The 21013-nt window shown below is 40.7% G+C and overlaps 1 protein-coding gene across 1 annotated transcript in view; it reads right to left on the reverse strand.

Annotated features, from left to right (window-relative positions):
- LOC108789049 (protein NLRC3-like) overlaps window positions 1-21013 on the reverse strand; it is a 44715-nt gene that overhangs the window by 5759 nt on the left and 17943 nt on the right. The window contains exon 5 of the mRNA XM_018558976.1: window positions 1618-1701. Coding sequence (XP_018414478.1) covers window positions 1618-1701 — 84 coding nt within the window. The remainder of the gene's footprint in view (window positions 1-1617; window positions 1702-21013) is intronic.

Genomic DNA, 21013 nt, shown 5'->3' on the forward strand with positions numbered 1-21013 from the left:
TGCCATAACGTATTGTCCTATGCGATCTGCACGATCGCATCCTAAAGGTAGCTCCTCCCCCGGCCCCCGCCCGCATAGCATGACATGTCACGGGCTTCCCTGGAGGACGTGAGGCTGTGCAGACGGGTGCCTCACTCACGTCCAGGACATCCGGAAAGAGGCAGACTGGCACGGGGCGAGGACTGACTGAGGCAGATAGGTGAGAAAATAAAAAAGGAGAAATATAAAGGAGATATACAATTTGTATATCTCCCTGAAAAGCTCACTCCATTTCTGTTCTGTCCTTCATATATATGTGAATAACATGATTGATAGAATTACAATGCATGATAGTAGAAAGCCATGATTAGACATAATTAACATGATTAGATAATCAGACTTAACAGAGACATGATTGTTTGTAATTTGACATGATACAGCGTTTTTGAAGGTTTAACAGAGGAGGAGCCTAGTTTTCTCTGCGTTTTGCGCTTAGGGGCGTTGTAATGGATGTGGTATATATTCTTCAGGAGAGGGAGGTTGTTCAGGTTAATTATGTCTAATCATGGCTTTCTACTATCATGCATTGTAATTCTATCAATCATGTTATTCACATATATTGAAGGACAGAACAGAAATGGAGTGAGATTTTCAGGGAGATATACAATCATGTTGTCATTTAAAAAAAAAAAAATTCTTGGTGGGGGGCCCCGAGGGGGCCCAAGAAAATGTTTGCCCAGGGTCCGATCAATATTAAAGACGGGCCTGATCTCCCCACATGGCTCTTAGCAACCTGGGATGCTCTGGATGGAATGGGGGCAGCATGCACACTGCAAACATTGTGAGGCAGAGCTGCCACGTCGCTCTGCCTGCTGCCTCCTTACATGACCCAAAGAGATGCCACCTGAGGCAAAACCCTTAGACTGCCTCATTAAAATTACAGCTCTGTTTATGTCTATCTGGAACTAACTTTACTTATGTTTGAGTTGACATATTCATCCACTGGGTTCCAATATCTCTAAATGACTTTGATTTGGATTCTGTATAGGGTGAAAGATGCAACAAGCTTATTTGATAAAAGATAAAAAAGACACGTCTGCGCATAAGCTAAATTTTACATCTTAATGGTGTGTTTCCTATAGTTCACGGACTTACAAAACACACGCTGCGTAAGGTAAACACTAGCCAAAACAATAGGTGAACTTCATTGAGCATCTCACTGCTCGTGCTCCATACAAAGCAGGCTGCCTAATACATTTTATTATGCAAGACGCACTCCCGAGAATGGATTTCTGTAAAGAAAGATGTTGCAAGTCTGTTTCATCAATAATGTATGTATATGCTCGCTGGTAACATCTCTATTGTATTGCGATGGAGCGATCTGCATAAAATCCACATAAGGTGTTAGAGGAAAGGGGGAATATTCTGAAAGGGCCTGTTTGACATGCACAAGCATATTCCACAGGCAGGGCCACATTATGTTTAGACATAGGGGATGTTTTATTCATAGTACATATTCAGTGGTGGCCGGGATCTGATTTAGAACATGTTGCAAACAATATTCAGTGACTTCAATAGGCTTCTGAAAGTGGACATTTTTAATGGTACCTCAATTAAAGTGTGCGTTCTCTTACTTACCATAATCCTGTCAAAGAGCGATTGTGTGGGAGACATTTATAAAGTTCTAAAAATTCTTCATCTTCTATCTGTGTCCACCCAAGACTATGAAATAAAATAAATTACATGGTTAGTGCATTCAGTTGTAATACACTAATATTAGGGCTGACAGGAAATTGTTTTTGTCACTTGAATTGTGCTATGGAATAACGAGTATAAAAATGAAAGGTTTCCAATCTAAGGCCTCTCACAGCCATAAAACAAACTTGCATTCTGTGTTCCCATTCATTGCTAATCTTATTTACCACTTCCAACCAAAGCTGATATATCCTTTAATGAATTTGTTCTTGCGGTATCAAGGTAAGTCATATGTTAAAGAACTCTGGACAGAAATTGTATTGGAAATTGCTGGGCTACCCCAACACTGCAAGGGTAAAAAAAATTATACTCACCTGATCCTCCGAGCTATCAGCGCTCCCTCCAGCCTCTCTCCCACTCTGTAGCAATGATATGTCCCACGGAGTCCTCACGTCCAATATACTGTATTGGACGTGATGACTCGAGGACTCCTAGACCGCTGCAGCGGAAAGGAGAGGCACTCAAGGGACTGGTCTCAGGGCCGGCCAGCTTAAAAACTCAGGAGACTACAACTTTTTCTTTTTTTACCCTAGGCAAAAACAAGCAGTTAACCCTTGTAATGCGGGGGTAGCCCCACTGCAAAGGTTAATTACATTTCTGAGTTCTACTTTAGGCTAGGTTCACGCCAGATGCAGTGCGTTCCGGCCCGATTTTGGCCAGAACGCACTGCAGAGCATTGCGGCCGGCTCACTTTTTTTGTGGGGGAGGAGGGGGTGGCGGGCCATTGAAGTGAATGGCACGCCACGCCCCCTCCTGCCCCGCAAAAAATTGAGCCGATCGCAGTGCGATGCAGTGCGTTCTGGACAGAATCGGGCCATAACACACTGCATCTGGTGTGAACCTAGCCTTAAAGCTGCACTCTAGGCAAGCTGCTGAATACACAAATTAAATATATTTAAGAGAGCTGTTTCACCTGACACCTGATTTGTATTTGTATCCATCCAGTCCTGAGACTCACACAGTTCTGCCATGTTTCCTGCTAAATAACAATTGCAGGTTTTGTCCCTCCCCTAGTCTGTGACTGGACGGTAAAATGAGAAGCAGCAGATTGATTAACTTAATTCTCAATCACTCTGCTCTCTCCTCCAAAAAGCTTCCCCCTTTCCCAGTCTGAACTCTCCTTTACAGAGATTCTCAAAGGCTGATATCAGGTTCAAATTCAGTACTTTCACTGCATGCATTTAAAAGAAAAACTTTTTATAGTTACATAGTATTTGAGGTGAATAAAGACACAGGTCCATCAAGTTCAACCTTTGTGTGTCTGTGTGTAACTGTGCATGTGTCTGCGTGTATACGAGTCCCTGTGTGATCCTGTTTTAAGAGTACCTGTAAATGATGATGTATGATATGATGTATGATATGATCTATGAATGAATACAGAGTTCAGATTTAATGAAAAGTACAATTGTATGTGCTCACATACAGTTAGTGGCAGACGTCCACTGCTGTTCATGGTTGTGTTCCATGCTTCTATGAGCTGTGATCATTAGGAAGGGGCTAGAAACCAATCACATCAGTTCCCAGACAGTGACCATTGTTAGTAGACAGAGATACGGTTTTAAACCTCCCATGACATTAGTCCCTCGGCAAGCCCTAAGCAACATATCAGTAGGGAAGAGCAGCATTCAGCACTGCTGGGCAACGTTAGTAAACTTAACAATGACATGTGATCACCATGGCACACTTGACGCATGCTCACATGGCTGTGTTGAGAAACAAAGCCATTGATCTGCATAGTAATCACATGGTTTTGTTGTGCAGACCCAGGAACTGAAGAACATGTATTATCAATAGAATCTCACACACAAAAAAATACCTTTTTGGGTTGTTTAAAGAAGAACTCCAGGTTTTTTTTATTAACCCTTGCAGTGGGTCTACCCCTGCATTGCAAGGGTGTAGTGCTCTTTTGTGTCTATTTGTTAAAAGAACAAAGATATACTCACCCAAAGCTCCGAGCCGGCCAGCTGTCATTCCGCTCCTTCTAGCCTCCTCCTCTGCAGCACATTAGAATGTCCCTCAACATCCTCCCATGCAAGCAGAGTTTAAAGACGTGAAGACCGCTGCGGAAGAGGGGAGAAACATTCCGGGGACCAGTCTAAGAAGAAGCCGGCTCGGAGCTTTGGCAGAGTATATCTTTGGGTTTTTTAATCTAGACACAAACAAGCAGTTAACCTTGCAGTGCAGGGGTAGCCCCAAAGTAAGGGTTAATTTAAAAAAATGCTTTATTTCTCCAGTAGTTTTGTGTGTATTTGCCTTCTAATTAATCCTAGTAAGTGTTTGACCATAAAACATAAATATCTCGACCAATTAAAACATAATTTTAATGACAAGAAGAACGATGACAGGAAGAGAAAGCAGAGTTACAGATTGATGAGCTCGTCACTATAACCATAGATTATTTCATTAAAAAAAGTGAGTTTAATGATGCTGGGCATCAGACTGAGGACATCTCTGAGGTAGAAACATCTCTGTGTTGAAGGTGAATATTACAGCAAGAGCTGTTCTATGTTATTTTATATTTAAATGGCTATTTTTGCTGGAGTTCTGCTTTAATGTTATGTAAATAACCATAGATCATTTACATGTTTTCATGTTTACTACTGCTGATAAATCAAATCTCTTGATAAGAAATGATTTCTACCTTCTCTTTGTTTTTTTCTATGCTTCTGTTCTTGCCCTCTTAAGGTAGAATGATTGATTTTCATTCAGAATATCATGTGTACAGACTGTTGGTGTAGATTTAGCTCCTTATGTCTACACACCCTTTTTTACTTTACTAGTATAAATCATGCAATAAGGTCTGAGGTCTGAGGGCAGGAAAAGCGAGGGGCACTGTACACTTAGCCTTGATCATGTCATCATGTTCTTGGCAAAAACTTCAACAACAGCCTTGCTAGTAAATATAGCAAACTGACAAGGCGGCTATTAGTTTTAAAATAAGAGAGAAGATCGCATTGGTAACTAGCTGGTTCTCAGCAAAATATCAGCAGGTTTTCCTGTTAATGATGGGTCATTAAGAGAAATAGTGCAGGGTGAAATACGGGCAGACATAAGTTCAAGGAAAGAACCTCTAAAGAAAAAATTATTTATTTATAGACCATAAGATGAAAAAAAAATAGCTCTACAATGTACTGCTCAGAATTTACTTGAACACATCATCCACAAATAATTTTTTCATATACTGTATTTTTTTGACAAATCATAGGAATGTTCTCGTAAAAAAATTATATTTTAAGCAGTTATACTGACCAATGTCTACATGTATGAATAAGGTATATATTAAGCAAATTTGGCAGTTATTAAATATGTAATAGTATCTGAGAGCAGGTACCATGAGATGTCTGCTTTAGGCTCCTTTAACACAGTCCAGGGTTGTGCGGAAGAGTACCCTCCACATGTTGAGGGCATGTAGCCTGGTATGGTGCAGGAGAGACAAGCGCACACTCGCCGTCACCCTTCCCTGATCTGCGAGGCTGCTGCTTGGATCAATGGTCCGGTAAGGAATTTTCGGGGGGACCCCAACCCAAATAAAACAAAACAAAAGTGTGGGGTAAAGGGTCTGGTATGAATTGGGCGGGGACTCCATGCTGGGTTTTTTTTCTATTTTAAAGTTTAAGAACAAAAGTTCATTCCTAATAACATTCGGGAAAAAGTTTTGGATGCATCCCAATTTCGTTATCAGAAAATTTGGATACATTTGGATTTGTTATTGCTTTCATTTGGAAATTCGAATGCATCCGAATGTCCGAATTTGCCGATATTCATCCCAATTTTCAGAATGAAAAAAACCACGTGTCTATTTAGATTCTGAAATTATTTTACTGCCATCTCATTCTCCTGACACATAGCTGAAGTGTGAACACTTCCCTTATTCCTCCCCAACTCATTGCCTGTCAGTAATATGATACTATGGGGGATAATTTATAAATCATCAGCCCAACCATGTACTGGCTGAAAATCATTCACTATTCACTAGATGGAACCAAGAAGCATTGGAAATTCCTATGCTCCACGGCTCTACCTAGTGATGAGAATGCTGTGTGAGTGACATTCGGCCAGGGTACAGCTGAGCAAATCTTCCCTTATCTGATCTGCAGACTGCTGATCTAGTTTAATAATTCTGGGAAAGGTTTATTTTATAAAGCATGCATTTCTTGGACCATTAGGACTTCAAAGAACCTCATTTGTCTTAATTCCCAGATACTGACTATAGGTCCCTTAGCATAATACTATGAAACAACAGAGATTCTCTTCTGGTAAAGGTATACTTTGCATCTAGAAATTATTGTATACTTGCATCCTGGACCCCAGCAACAGAAAGAACATTAGAAGTTAGCAGAGAGTGTTTACATGTGTAACTACATAGATTTGCTGGATTTATAAGATTGACTTTGATTTACTTATTTTTAGATGTGAGAAAAATAAAGTGAGAGAGGTTAAAACATGAAAAAAAATTGTTTGCAGAGACATTTGTACAGAGGCTGTGTCACCATAGAAACACAGTGGATGAAGAATGGGATAAAAATACACAAGAATTGTATTTATTGTACAAACCAGCAATGCAGATGTGATCTCAGTTTATCCAGGCCAGAATATTTTTGTTTGCATAAAGCTCTTTATGGTATTTTTAATAAGGCTAGACAAAGCAGTTTGTAGTGTTATTTGCAGCATTGTTTTTAATTGCACTTTTTTCTTTATCTTTGGCTTTGAAATTTTTATGTTCCTGCATTACCTGTAATTCTTTTTGCATAATCGCCTTACCGAGAAGGGTTTTTCACTGCGCTCAATGCCAGGTCAGTGCCAAGGTACTCTATGCTGTAGCCATAATCCTAGGTTTACACTACAGAGTGTTTGTAGTGTGTTTATGCACATTTTTGATGAGGCTTCATGCTTTTTTCTTTAGACCAATGAGAAGCAACATCTACTGTGACGTCATAAGTCATTGTCTTCCTTTAAGGAGGCTTTAAGTGCACAAACACACCAAAATCATGTCAAAAATGCATATACATGCATTTTCATGAACTCCCATTGAAGTCACAAAATGCACTGTGTTGCACCAAAAGAAGCACCAATCCCTTTCCAAAAATCACACTGCACCATGTTGCATTGATGTGAATGGTCACCATTAAGAATAATGTGATTTCCATTGTCATGCAGTGCAGCCTGACTGCAGACCCGGGCCAAATCACACCAGTGTGATCGGTGCCTAAAGGTTGGTGGACATGCTGAGGAGATGTAGCATCATTAACATACTCACCATTCTACCTTATCAGGGATGAACAGAAGAGTGATACACCTGTCTCTGGCTTTACACACTTGGGTATGTTGGAGATGCAACAGCATATTGGTTTGTGTTGCTGACATTCAGAGATGTAGTATTGTCTTTTGAGCACTAGATGGCAATGTGGTGCAATGCTATTCTGTAGTGCTTTATCTAAACACATAACCAACAGGTTATAGGCCCAGCCACTGAACAGAACACTGCAAGTCAACAACTTTAGATATGAAGTTTGTAATCACAAAGCTCAACAATAGCAACTACCGGCTATGGAAGTTAAAGCTTGAAATGCTGCTAAGCAACGACTAGTACAGACAGACCCACTAATGGACACGGAGAAATGGGACAAGAAGAACAGGCAAGCAAAAGAAATTATGAATCTGCTAGTGTAAGACGACCAGCTTATCCACATCAGAAAAGAGACTACAGCTAAAGGTATGTGGATGTCATTACAGAAACTGCATAAGCAATCAAACATAAACTGTAAACTATAGCTGCTAATCAAGCTATATAAGATAAAGCTAGAAAAAGGCCAGGAAATGCGTGAACATATGAATGCCATGCAGGAAATCATAGAACCGCCAAACCCAGACGCATCCATTGGATTGCCAGATAGAGAAGCGTGATTCATCACTCCAGAGAACACGTCTCCACTTATCTAGAGTCCAGTGGCAGCGTGCTTTACACCACTGCATCCGACGCTTTGCATTGCACTTGGTGATGTAAGCCTTGGATGCAGCTGCTCGGCCATGGAAACTCATTCCATGAAGCTCTCTACGCACTGTTGTTGTGCCAATCTGAAGGCCACACAAAGTTTGGAGGTCTGTAGCTATTGACTCTGCAAACAGTTGGCAACTTCTGCGCACTGTGCGCTTCAGCATGCGCTGACCCGGCTCTGTCATTTTATGTGGCCTACCACTTCGTGGCTGAGTTGCTGTTGTTCCCAGTTGCTTCCTCTTTGTTTTATAACCACTAACAGTTGACCGTGGAATATTTAGTTGCAAGGAAATTTCATGGAACACCTGAATCCAATGATTTGGAAGGGTGTCCCAATACTTTTGGCAATATAGTGTATATGGATGACTATCCATATACATCCATAAACATCTGTGCCCATAAAAATCCATGAGTAGAAATTAAATAGGTTTGCTTCCTTTTCCTTAAACTTCAATTTGTGCATACCAAACAACTGTATCCAAAAAATAGACATGATAAAAACAAATGTTAATGGATGCCAAAAGAGGATGTATGCAGATTTAATGGGACTGAACTGAAGGGAAGGAAGGATGTGCAATCAACACCTGTGTCCTCAGTTGTCTTGACGGTGTGAATGACAATTATGTGAAAGGCCCCTAATGATTATATACAACCCCTGTTACCTATGAACTTGTTTTCCCCCAAAAATGTACATAGCAAATAAATACACCACACTGTGATAAAGTTCACATGGTGTAAACCTATTGCCAGTCACAATCAAAAACAACGCCTGGATGACCCACTGACAAAAATATGATGAACTTCACATGACAATACTGTTCCCGCTGGACTCTCACAACAACTGACAGTGCCCCGCACCTGCTGCTTACATTCAGTCAGAATATTTGATAATGCCATCAGAATCCTTCCGAATGTTGTTCCAAATTTGGTTTGATTTTAACATTCAATTTTAGAATGAATGGAGTGTCCTGAATGAAAACCACATTCACTGTTAAAATTGTGTTCGTTCAAGAAAAATGTTCCATCCTGCTCCTTCAACTTTCTTTGGCATTTCAGTCAAAATCAATCGTTGATTTGACCGCATTAAGTATTAGAAAATCGTAGAAACGTTCCAAAAACCAGTTTTTCAAACAAAATGCTACCATTGTATACACAGCTTAATGCCGCCACTAAATGAATCATTTCTAGTTGCTGCAGCAGCAGCCAGAGGCGTAGTCGGGCATACAGGCCTAAATTAGTTCACCTGTTTGGCAAACTATGAGCAACTGGAGCAGCAGGGGTGGGCAGTTATGAAACTGTTAAGTGAACCTGCAAAGTACAGGATTGCTTTATAACTGCCTCCAATATTGATTAAAGCAACAGCCATTCATACTAAGTCCCAACCCCAAATCATTAAACTCCACCCATTTATATATGAAGGCTCTGAGGATGTTAGCTCGTACAACAAGAGTGGAAGATAGAACGCAAGGTTGGATTTTTCTTCAACTTATTTACCTGTAGCTCTCACCATATCTAAGTTCACAGTGAAAACATCTTATTTTGTTGGTGCCTGCTTAGATTTTTGTATTGATGGAAAGAATTGCTTTATGCAGTGTGAGTAGTTTTGAAACAACAAGTTGGAAACTAACACCAACATACACCCTTTAAAGAAATTGTACTCATGGATTCCCATTCTCCTGAGGTAACTGGAGTGCTTCCAGCAAAACAGGTCAAGTTTCTAAGATGGTTTCTTTCATATAGAGGATGGATAAGTATTGCTTGGCACAGTGGGTTTTCCACATTAACTTTGTTTAAGCATTTGCAAACTGGGGCTGAAAAGTTGAGATTTATTTGATGCACTTAACCATACTGAGAAGCAATACGCTATGCAGCCTATTGGGAATATGTGTGAGATTTGCTCATGGTGGAACTTCCACTAATCAATTATATATGTTGTATAGAACTACATGTGATGCTTTGGGCAGCCTTTTTTGCCTATGACTCTGTATATCACAGAGACATAGCACAGCAATTGGAAATTACTTGGGAGTTAGCTGCTTGCAGATTACTAATACACACATATTACAAGTCATCTCATGGTGTGCAAAAAGGTTTTTTTGTAAGACATTCATGTGATTCATTAGAGCATTGCAGCATCTTATCAGCATTCTTGTGTTACCTGGCAGACTCATTTTTTTCAAGAGTGGCTACCACACAGTTGGATACAATTAACTGGGTTATCTGTACTTGGATCCATGAGGTGCACAGCTTGAATTTCCCTGGTGGATTGTTTGAATTGTAGCTCTGCCACATGGAACCTTGATGCAATATTTATTACCATATGGACCATGCATTATAACAATCATAGGTGATTTGGGATCTAAATATCCATGGATTTCTAACATATAGCAAGCTACCTTACAGTAAATTGATGACATTCCTGTGATTTGATAAACTGGATGGATGCAATCTTATTGAATTATTCACATTCCTGTGTTACCTGGCAAAGTCCATCTCTTGGAGAAAGTGGCTGCCACAAGGAAGCTGGATGATAACAATTACTTCCCACTTGAACATGGATATATTACGTGCTTCACATGAATAATATTTGTGTACTGTGGTAGAAGAATATTTGAAAATCCAGATATATTTTGTCTGATATAGATGCAGAGCTACATTTCAGATATTAATCTATAAGAGTTATGCTTGGTGAACTGTAAATCTGAACACTTTAGCGAAACATGGATCAATTCACTTAGAACTCATATTGCATGAGGAACCTGGACTGAATATTGGCAATAGGAATTCTTGCAGCCACTGTAATTGTTTGAATGCATATGATGATATTACACTGTGCCGTATATTGCTTAAACCTTTCTTAGAAATAAATTCTTCTATCTTATGAGTAGATCATAGTGAACACAGTACCTCTGTGACTCTTTTTGACATAGTTGAATAGAGTTAGAAGGAACATGAGCATGTAACTGAAAAAAATAATTTTAAATGTTTTCAAAAGTTTTTCATAGTAGAATGCAATTTGTAAATTCAGCATGTATATGTGTACACTTTGGGTCAGTTATTTCTGTAATATAGAACTGTGGTAGTCACACATAGAGGTTTGGTGTTTTTAGTTATATTGTTAAAAAATCCCTGGTGACTTCAGTTCTTACTTACTTTTTATTGGGTGTTAAGTCAATAAGCTTCGTGTATACTGCTTTGCTGGTGTAACGGTCTGCTGTGTGCTATTGCAGACTATTGAAATACAGGTTAGCTGGCTAGTATGCCTGTTGAGAGGACATTGTGCATAGAAGCAAAATCTTTGGACGGTTATCCATATGCCCATATCAATATCACTGTTGTTCATATGTGTATAACTGCTTAGACTGTGGGGATATTCTAATATGCTAAATTACATCTTAGCCTCTTGCGCCTAAAGCTTCCACAACCCATACTCTAGGATCCAGGATCTGTCCATCTGTTTATTTCAGGCCTACCTGATCAACTTGCAGCTTCTTCACTACCTGCTTCAGTAACTCAAGCTCCTGCAATCACAACTTCTGTGGCATTATTTTACTTTAGATACCTCCATCACTGAGGTGGTGATTCAAGCCCTACCAGGGTGTTTACAACCTATGCTAGATCCAATTTGAGCTTCATGTAGGGAATTTGATTTCACAAAGAAATAAAACATGTACAAAACCACTACACATTGCCATTAAGTTTTTTTTTTTGTGTCTTAGATACTGAAACTCTGAAATGTAAAGTTGCATTATAAAATATTTGTTAAAATGATGATTTTTTTTTCAGCATATTTTCTTATGTGGCCAATCCTAATATCAGTTCAATAGTCTTTGTAACTACATACCTTGCTAGTTTAGTTGCATACAACTGATGTCTATATCTTGGCTACATATAAGACATCTCCATGAATTTAACTTAATATCCAAGTTTCTTCAAGCTCATATTATGCATTGACATGGGACATTGCAACGTTTTTATTGCAATAATTTTTAACATGATGGAATTTTTTATCACTAGGTTCACTGTACTAATCCCTTTAACCATGATAGTAAAAAAAAATTCCTCAGCTCTAACACTAAGCTTAGGGGTTACTTTGAGGTTAAAAGTTAGATTTAGAGCATCCATTTAAGTTAATAGTAAGTGAAAATTACAGTGGGTGATAAAAGTTACTAAATATTAGCACAGCAGTCCCTCCTATCAGACAAAGTGGAAACGTTGTACAGCTTCAGTATGGTTACCCACTCCTTATTAGTTCTTGTACTATACAAGAACACACCTATCACCCAAGCTTCTTATTTGTGTTCTCATATTAGAAGCCTCGTGACCGGCATTGAAACAGGTATAACACTATACCACTTGTAATCTGTCTTCTATCTTGCTTTAACAGTAATTTCTATAGCAGCTGCCATGCGATGTTTGCTTTGTTGTATTCTCTTTTTTTTCTGTGAAAATATCAATTGCTGCAAAGAACAGTGACAGGAACCATGGTACTAGTAATTCACAGATGATTAATATATCAACATTTGTTTTGTGTAGGCCAGACACTGTCCTGAGGAGAAGGAAATTCTGATTTGCTACAAAGCAGCTTAAGCTAACAAATAAAATCAATTGTGAGCTGTTAAGGCTCTTCAGGAATAATTGCATCTGTGGAAACTGTAAGGATGGGTTCACACGTTTGCACTGCGGTAATGTAAAAATGTGCATGTTGTGTGTTGGACTGCTGTGGTGCAATTCATTCTTAATGGCATGCCAACACACCTTGCCAGTGAACGTGTGTTGGAGTACACCACAGCACACAGTAGTGCAGTACTATGCATTGTGGTGTACTGCATTCCAAAAAAAATACAGGCGTTTGGTGCGTTAGGCTGCCCTAATATCAAAGACGTTAATTCACAAAGTAACACACTTCAACATGCTGATGCACAATGTCAATCCATTCTAATGGTTTTTGGTTAGTGTTATTGTAATTTTAAAGGTTTATAGACTGATGTGATCATGTGGGCAGACCAAAGGAAGAGAGATTATGTGTAATTTGAGCTACAGTTGATTTGCAACATGGTACCCTTGTTGGAAATGCAACAACATATGCTAATATACACTGATTTGTTCATTTGTTGCTGATATTCAGAGGTGTAGTATTGTCCTTTGAGCACTAGATGGCTCTGTGGTGCAATGTTGTTCTCTATTGTTTTTGCATACTCATCTATTATCTATATGTTTCCTGCTATAATGCTGTACCCTGATATAATGTTCTTCTAAGCAAGTAAAACTTAATTCAGCATTATTCAAGATCTCAGTGCTTCATCTAAACACATAACAAACAACCATATGGGCAAAACAGAGGGGATTATGTGTATCCCTCCTCTGGCACATTAAGTGGTGTAATTAATGTGAGCTCCAGTTGTTCAGGTGTATTAACAATATAAGCTACTAAAAGCAGTAAAGTCAGTCAGATACACAGGGGAAGAAGCCTACAGCCCCACTTGTTGACTGCAAGTGGTAAATGTAAAATATTCATCTGTATGTTGTCATGAAAATAATATATTTTGTAAAAACATTTTTTACAACTATGTTGTAAAAAACAGGTACACATCCCAATGCATTATTTTAAAGTGGATCTATACTCAACAAGATTTGTTGTCTAATAGTGAACATCTAGAAAGGTCAATTCTGGGTATCCGGCACCTGGAAAAGTAATCTTTTTGAATATATTCTTTTCAGGAATTCCTCCTGAAATATTTCAACTAGACATGTGCACTGCCAAAAAATTTGTTTTGTTTCGTTTCGTTTTAAATTCGGATTTGTGTTATTTCGTTTTTCGGGATTCGGGTGTGAAAGTCAATTCGGATTCGGAATTCGGATTCGGACGAAATTCGGTAGCGTTCGCACGAACGTTCGTTTCGTTTTCTGTTCTTATTCGTTTCGTTCGTTTGCAGCAAAAGTGACATTTGAGGGGGAAAAAATATTTTTCTCCTTCTCTAATGTCACTTTGCTCCAACGAACGAAACGAATAAGAAACGAATAAGAACAGAAAACGAAACGAACGTTCGAACTACCGCTACCGAATTTCGGAAATGGAAATTCGGATTCGTTTGCATTCGTTATGTCTGTAATTCGGAATTCGGATACATCCGAATGTCCGAATTTACGAAAATTCGTCCGAATTTCGATTCGGAACGAAACGAATCGCACATGTCTAATTTCAACATACAACCTGATATGTAACTGTGCCTAGGTACTATTTTTCCTGTAGCTTCATATTTGCATATCTAAGTCATATCTGCTACATGTTTTACAAGATTTGGAGTGAGAATTGGTGATTTCGCTAATGTGCTACTCTGGAGGGCTTGCTGGAGTGGAGGCTGTACCTGAGGACCTTCAATGCAAGCTTTTCTCTAGTTCTGCCTAATTCTTTCTGCTGATCTGTGTTTCCTCCATTTCTCCTGCTGCTTTTTCATCTTTTTCCCCACCAAAATTCAGATCACCATTTAAAAAAAGGGGGGGGGGGGCATCTCTGCCTTGAGGCTAAAAAGCCCTGCCTCTACCAAGATGGCTGCCTCCACACAGAAACACAGAGATGAACAGGGCATAGTAAATGCAGTACTAGTGACTGGCCATTTGCCTTCTGCTTGCCTATCTCTGGAAATGACTTTCCACAAGTCAGGAAACTTACCCAATGTAAGTTTATCTGGATTTTCTAAAGTCCAGTAAAGCCAGGTTTGATTTGCTTCTCTTGGTGTATCATGCTCTAGTGATGTGTTAAGCCTGCAATGAGCTCAGAGAGAGACGCAGCTTAAACTGTTATTTATTGGTCAGGTCCAGAAGTGAACACTGGGGTCTATATAAGGATTTGCTTTGCAACTTACACAGCGACTGTTTGCTGGACATTTGTCTGTCTGTAATTTACAGATTTGCAATTTACAATTTTCAAAGAGGATTTGTGCTATTTTCACATCCTTTTCAAAGAGGAGTTGACCAATGGATTCATTCTATTTACTTAGGGGGTTATTCACTATTGAGACGGCTATCTTTGGCTGCAGGAGTCCTTCGGTTCAGTTGAACCGAAGGGCTGCTATACGGGCTATTCACAATAGCCCATACAGCAGTTAAGGCGACTGAGCCGAAGTGACAGCCAATGCGGGGAGAGCGGCTGCAAATGATAGCTGGGCAGAGCCAGCCATGATCTCACGACTCGCTCCGCCCAGCTGTAATGACAGATCAGCATCACCAAATGACCTGGGGAAGTTGATCTGTCATTAGCCGGCCTTGACGCTCGGTGGCATTAGGTTATTCACTCACTCCCGTTCGGCCCTTATGAGAATAGGGGTGAACGGCAGCGAGTGAGCTGCCGGAGCTTCGGCTCAGCTGATCCAGATGTTGGAGAGCATGTTCACCTGACCGAAGGCAGTCGATGTATGGCTGGTTTCAGAAGATGTATGGCTGAAATCAGCCGTACTGAGCAGGAGTGAATAGCCGAACGTCGTTTGGCTCTGTTCACTTCGGCTCGGTTATTCAGAATATTCACCCTATATGTACTGCCCCGGCTGATGGTAAGATTTGGATTTTAATTCATGTCCAGAAGCTACCATATTTACTAGAAAGTAACAGGTATTGTTTTATTGTTGTAGTATGGGTGTTCTTACTCTTTGTTTTCTCTTTGCTTTTGCTGACAGTTTGACCGGTTTTTTTTTTTTACAATCTTCTTAACCCTTTTGCTGCCAGAGCTGTTTTTTTGCACAGATGTTAAAATGCACAGGCTTTACATTTTTTTTGCTTTTTTATTCACTTATTATTATTGTTATTATTATTATATAATGTATTTTATTATATTATTTTTAGAACTTTTTCTTACACTTAACTTTATTGCTATCATATAGGGGGCTAGCAATATGTGTGGCTGTGTTTTTAAATTACCAGGATCAGAAGAATATACACTAAAGGCTCTGGCTAACAATACTTATAGTCTGGTCTTAGGCAGAACATTCACTTTTGAATGTTTAAAGTAAATCAAGACAATGGAAAAGTGATTACCTTTAACGAAAACCACATTACAAAATGATCAGTAGACCCACAACAATAGGAAGCCGATATAATATACAAAGTTTGACCTTCTCTGTAAAAATTTATCTTCACCTTTGCCTATCCTACTTCCTGAGCCTACCTATAGGTCAATGAGACCACCTATCATATTAAAGCACCAATAGGAAGGGGGCCAAGAAGGTTTTACTGAAACCATGCATCAATTACACAGTTTTTCATCCTATGCTCAGTTTGAATTGCCCAGATTTATATGTCTGACAGGCTTAGGTTAAGCCACGAAAAACAATATTTTCAGAATGTATTACCTTCTTTTAAAAACCAGCCGTTGTAATTAAACGGCTGGACAGATGCTTCTTGAATGCGGGTGGACGTTTTTAAATGTCCCATCCTGCCCCATCTCTGCCCCGCTCGTGCCCGCCGCTATCAAACGGAGCTCAGTACACAAGCTCCGTTTGATCTCCTCTTCGGAATGCAGGAAGTGATGTGTATTACATCTTCTTCTTCAGCTTCTCTGGGGGTCCCTAGGTGACATTAGGGGCCTTAAAGACCCCTGATGTCTCCATAAAGAGGACCTGACACTGAAAATTGGCTATCACAAAGGGGGCTTGTTAGTCCCCTATGTGACAGCAATAAAGCTAAGTGGAAAAAAAAAGGTTTAAAAAATTTAGTTAAAAACACATATAAAAAATGTTTTAAGTCACATATAAAGGTAATAAAAAAAATTTTAAGTCCCTCGCCCCTCATATACACATGCAAACATGCGTCGAGTGCGCCTACGTTCGGAAACGACGATTGCATCCATTACGCCGCACATGTTACATATCGCCGCGAACGTCGCAGTGAGAGCAATAATTTTAGGGCCATCAATCACTGATAACACTAAACTGATAAAAGCTTTTGAAGCGTTGACCATTTGGCCAATTTTGGGTATGGTAGTTTTTGCGAGTTCGCGGGCGCACGCAATTTTAAAGCTTGACTTGTTTGGTGTCTATTTACCCGGCGTGACCCCGTCTTTTATATTTTGCCACAAATTTTGGGTAATAATAATTGTTTTATAACATAACACAGGGAAAACATTTTTTTCCGAAATTTTCGGTACTTTTTTCATTATATAGTAAAAAATAAATTAAAACCCCCAGTGATGCTTAAATACCACCAGAAGAAAGCTCTATCTGTCCCAAACAAATGGTATCAAATTAATTTCAGTACAGCGTTGCATGACGGAATAAATGTCAGTCAAAGTACCGCTGCGCTGAACACTGAAACATGGCCTGGACAGGAAGGGGGTGTAAACACCCTGGTCAGCAAGTGGTTAAAAAAATAGCAAAATCACTCTTTTGCTACAATTTTTCTTAACATATTCTATTTCTGCCTGTACTCCCACACATTGCCCACTACTGATTAATGAAGAAGTAAACACAGTTGAATCCATACGTGCAGTAAATAAAACTATCACTCTAAGATACAAATTAAATATAAATCCAGCACAACTGATGGATTTGCCCATCAAGATAAGTCATCTGTGTATCTTAGGCCACCCACGGACATCACCACTATTAAACGTTCCTGTCAAAATTGTTGGGCTCAAGAAGAGAATACCTAATATCCCATCAAAACTTTCTTGTATAAGATTTAAAACTGCTGTTCTTAGTTAAAGGAGAACTATTGGGTTAAGGCTTTTCCCCATAGTTCTCCTTAGGGTAACGGGAGGACACAAACTAGCATCCTCCCGTCACCCTAGGCTCTTACAGCTCGCGGTATACTGAGGCGGCCCGTCACAGCTCGCGGTATACTGAGACGCCGCAGTATACCGCAAGCTGCTGCTCGCGGTATACTATGACGCCGCAGCCCAGCTGCGTGACTGACAGCTGGCTCTGCCTATCTAGAGGCAGAGCTAGCTGTACCCGCCCCTCCCCCGTCCATTCCCCCAGTCAGCGCTGGCGGATCGGGGCGTGGGGGGGAATCCAGCCCCTCCCCTGTCACGGCAGAGAGCCGTGACAGGATCGAGAGGTGAGCGAACGCCGGTATGTGTTCGCTCACCTCCCGATCTACTGAGCCGACCTGTGACAGTCTCATTGTCACAGGTCGGCTAGAACTATGAGGTGAGTGAAAAGCACTCACCTCATAGTTCTCCTTTAATCCTTAATGGTATTGACCAATGGATGTTTAAAATGAAAACAGTGATTAAGCCAACTTTGAGTTGGGGGATTTTTTTAAGCAGAGACACAGGCGATGATGATGTTGTCACTGGGAATAAAAATTACTGACTTTTGCTGCTATATAACTTTGGAAGCTACTGTATGGAAAGTATAGTAAAAGTATAGTAGAAGCTCACAGTGTGCAGTGAAAATGAACTAACTCCTCGTGTCCCACTGAGTCTGTCCGGCGCGTGCGCTCCAGGCTGCCAGGCTGCATCCATTCACTTTCGTTTCTCTTCTCTCCCCTCACGCCCACACACTTCCACCTTCACAGACGTTCGTGAGCCAGGAGATCTTGAGTCGGGAGTGAGCAGTTTTGCATTAGTGAGAACATGACAGCTTCAGCAAACTATTGACCAATTTCTATTTGCTGGTCAAAGCAGGCATTTTTCTGTTTTCTAAAAAAGCATGTGTCACAGCTAAAGCTAAAAAAAATTTAAACTGAAATATATCAGTTTGAGGTGCTGCTATATGTAAGTTAAGCTAATTGTGAAAGAAAAACAATCAATTCCACAGTCAAATATGCTCTGTAAGCACAAATTAAATGGACTCTAAAGGTGGCCATACACTTTACAACCCTCGCAAGACTTTTGTCTTGCGAGGGTTGTAAAGTAATTTAAAAAACGTACGATCTGCCCAGCTTGGACAGGCAGATCGTACTTGCGATCATCGCAAGCACGCCCCCCTGAGGGGCGGGCTTCCGATGACTGCAATGCTGAATGAGCTGTGTGCGCATGCGCACACCGGCCCGCCCGGCAGTTGTCGAACAAGCAGGCCACTAACCCGCCGAGAATCGTCGGGTTTTCCAGCCTACTTGTTCGACGGAAGACGTGCGACCGTACAGTAGAAACGGTCACACGCCTTCCATACACTTTGCAATTATCGTACGATCTCGGGATTTCCCGCGATTATCGTACGATAATCGTACAGTGTATGGGCTCCTTAGGAAAGGAATTCATCAAAACTGAAGCAGACAAAATCTGGAGCAGCTGTGCAGGACAACCAATCAGCCTCTATCTATCATTGTCTTAACTGAACAGAAGAGTGAAGCTGATTGGTTGCCATGCGCAGCTGCTCCAGATTTTGTCTGCTCCACTTTTGAAAAAATTCCACCTTAAGAGTCTCTCATTGTGCTTTGCGATACTTGTTAAGTCCACGGATAGCTGTGCTTTGTTAAAAAGTCAAAATAAATTTCATCTAAAGGTTATCATTTCAGTGAGGTTAGCACTTTTTCTTTTTACTGCTTATATCCCTCTATTTAGAGCTCAGTAAAGAAAAACACTGTATGGACAGGTACCATGCACCATCCAGTGGAATAAGCGTATACTACAGGCCAAAGATAAAGTGGCCACTTTTATTCTATAGTATAACCTGCATTAAAGATAACATTTTAGTTTAAATGAAAAACTACCTATTTTTATTTTTTTAATATACTGTATTATACAATTTTACAATTTTCCCTGCTATTGGGGGAGTACTACCATTTAGATTAGTAGATCCTCAGCAAACGGCATATTGCAAGCTCCAGCATCTCCAAGATATCAATATATCCTGCTAAATCAAAAAATATTTATTAGATTATAATTTTATTTTCAAGGTCAAGACCTTCACATCTATGACTTGGAATGGCCACAAACAGGATCTTAAATATCTTCATATATTCTGTAACATAAATGCTAAAATGTGTAAGCCTTTTCCCCCACAGAAAGGCCTGTAGCTTATAAAAACTATATATACTGTATATATATGAGGACGAATCAAAAAGTAAAGGCAAAATACATTTACCGGTTTTAACGGTTTTAAAAGAAGTGACTGTGAACACTTTAAACATATCACTTTTCCACACAGCAAGATTATTCACTTGCAAGCTTATTCCATTGTGTTTGCATTGGAGGAACATTTGGTTATTCTGGACAAGGCTTTTTCTCCAGTCTTCTGGGGGTTGTTGAGGTGAGAGATCCCATTCTCAGTTTTGAATATAAGACTGGGAAGTGGGATGGATAGTACTTTAGCATTTGATAGGTCAAAGAGATCAATTGTGGGGAGTTGGGGTTATGTAGGCTGGTATGTTCAAAAGAGCAGAGGGTAAAAGGGGGATGATGATATTGGGTTAGTGAAGTGATCCAATGTTTAGGCTTAAGAAAGTTTTAGTACTCTGTCAAAGGGGCTTTATGTCGCTCTAAGATTTCACAAGCTGCTGCAGTGTAGGTACTGTACATCCCATTCAAGTCTAAAATATGTTATTGCACAGGCGCAGGCAGCCTGGCCTAGAGTTTTACCATCACAGGAGGCCACTGCTGTTTGAGCCAATAAGTAACCAACTGCAGGAGGTAGGGGCGTATCTGCCGCGAGGCAAACAAGGCGTGTGTTCCAAAGAGGTCAGGCCGTGCAAGGTAAGAGGACTGTGCTGGCAGAGCCCAGCATAGATTCTGCACAGCCCACCAAAGAGTCTCAGGTGGGCTGTGCAATACCCTTTGGTGGGCTCTGCAGGATCCGTAGTGGGCTCTGCAGTCTGCAAAGCCCACCACAGATCCTGCACAACTCCCCTGAGATGCTGCAGACTGCATGGTCTCAGGGGGTCTCTGCAGGATCTGTGGAGGGCTTTGCCGGGTCTCAGGGGGGCTTTGCAGAATCCATAGGGGCCTCTGCAGCCTGCAAAGCCCACCACAGATCCTGCACAACCCCCCTGAGATGCTGCAGTATCTGTGGGGTGCTTTGTCGGGTCTCAGGGGGCTTTGCAGGATCTGTGGGGGCTTTGCTGGGTCTCAGGGGGGATTTGCAGGATTCATAGCGGACTCTGCAGCCTGCAAAGCCCACCACAGATTCTGCAGAGCCCCCCTGATATCCTGCAGGGTCCCTGCAGGATCTGCGGGGGGCTTTGCTGGGTCCCAAGGGGGCTTTGCAGGATCTGTGGTGAGCTCTGCGAGGTCTATGGTGGGCAGAGCCCACCACAGATGCTGCACAGCCCCCTGAGACTGCAGGGTCTCAAGGGGGCTGTGCAGGATTTGTGAAGGTCTCAGGTGGGCTTTGCAGGATCTGTGGCGGG

Source organism: Nanorana parkeri, unplaced genomic scaffold (genome assembly GCF_000935625.1).
Source record: "Nanorana parkeri isolate BGI_ZX_2015 unplaced genomic scaffold, ASM93562v1 scaffold372, whole genome shotgun sequence".
In the NCBI taxonomy this organism is placed as follows: Eukaryota; Metazoa; Chordata; class Amphibia; order Anura; family Dicroglossidae; genus Nanorana; species Nanorana parkeri.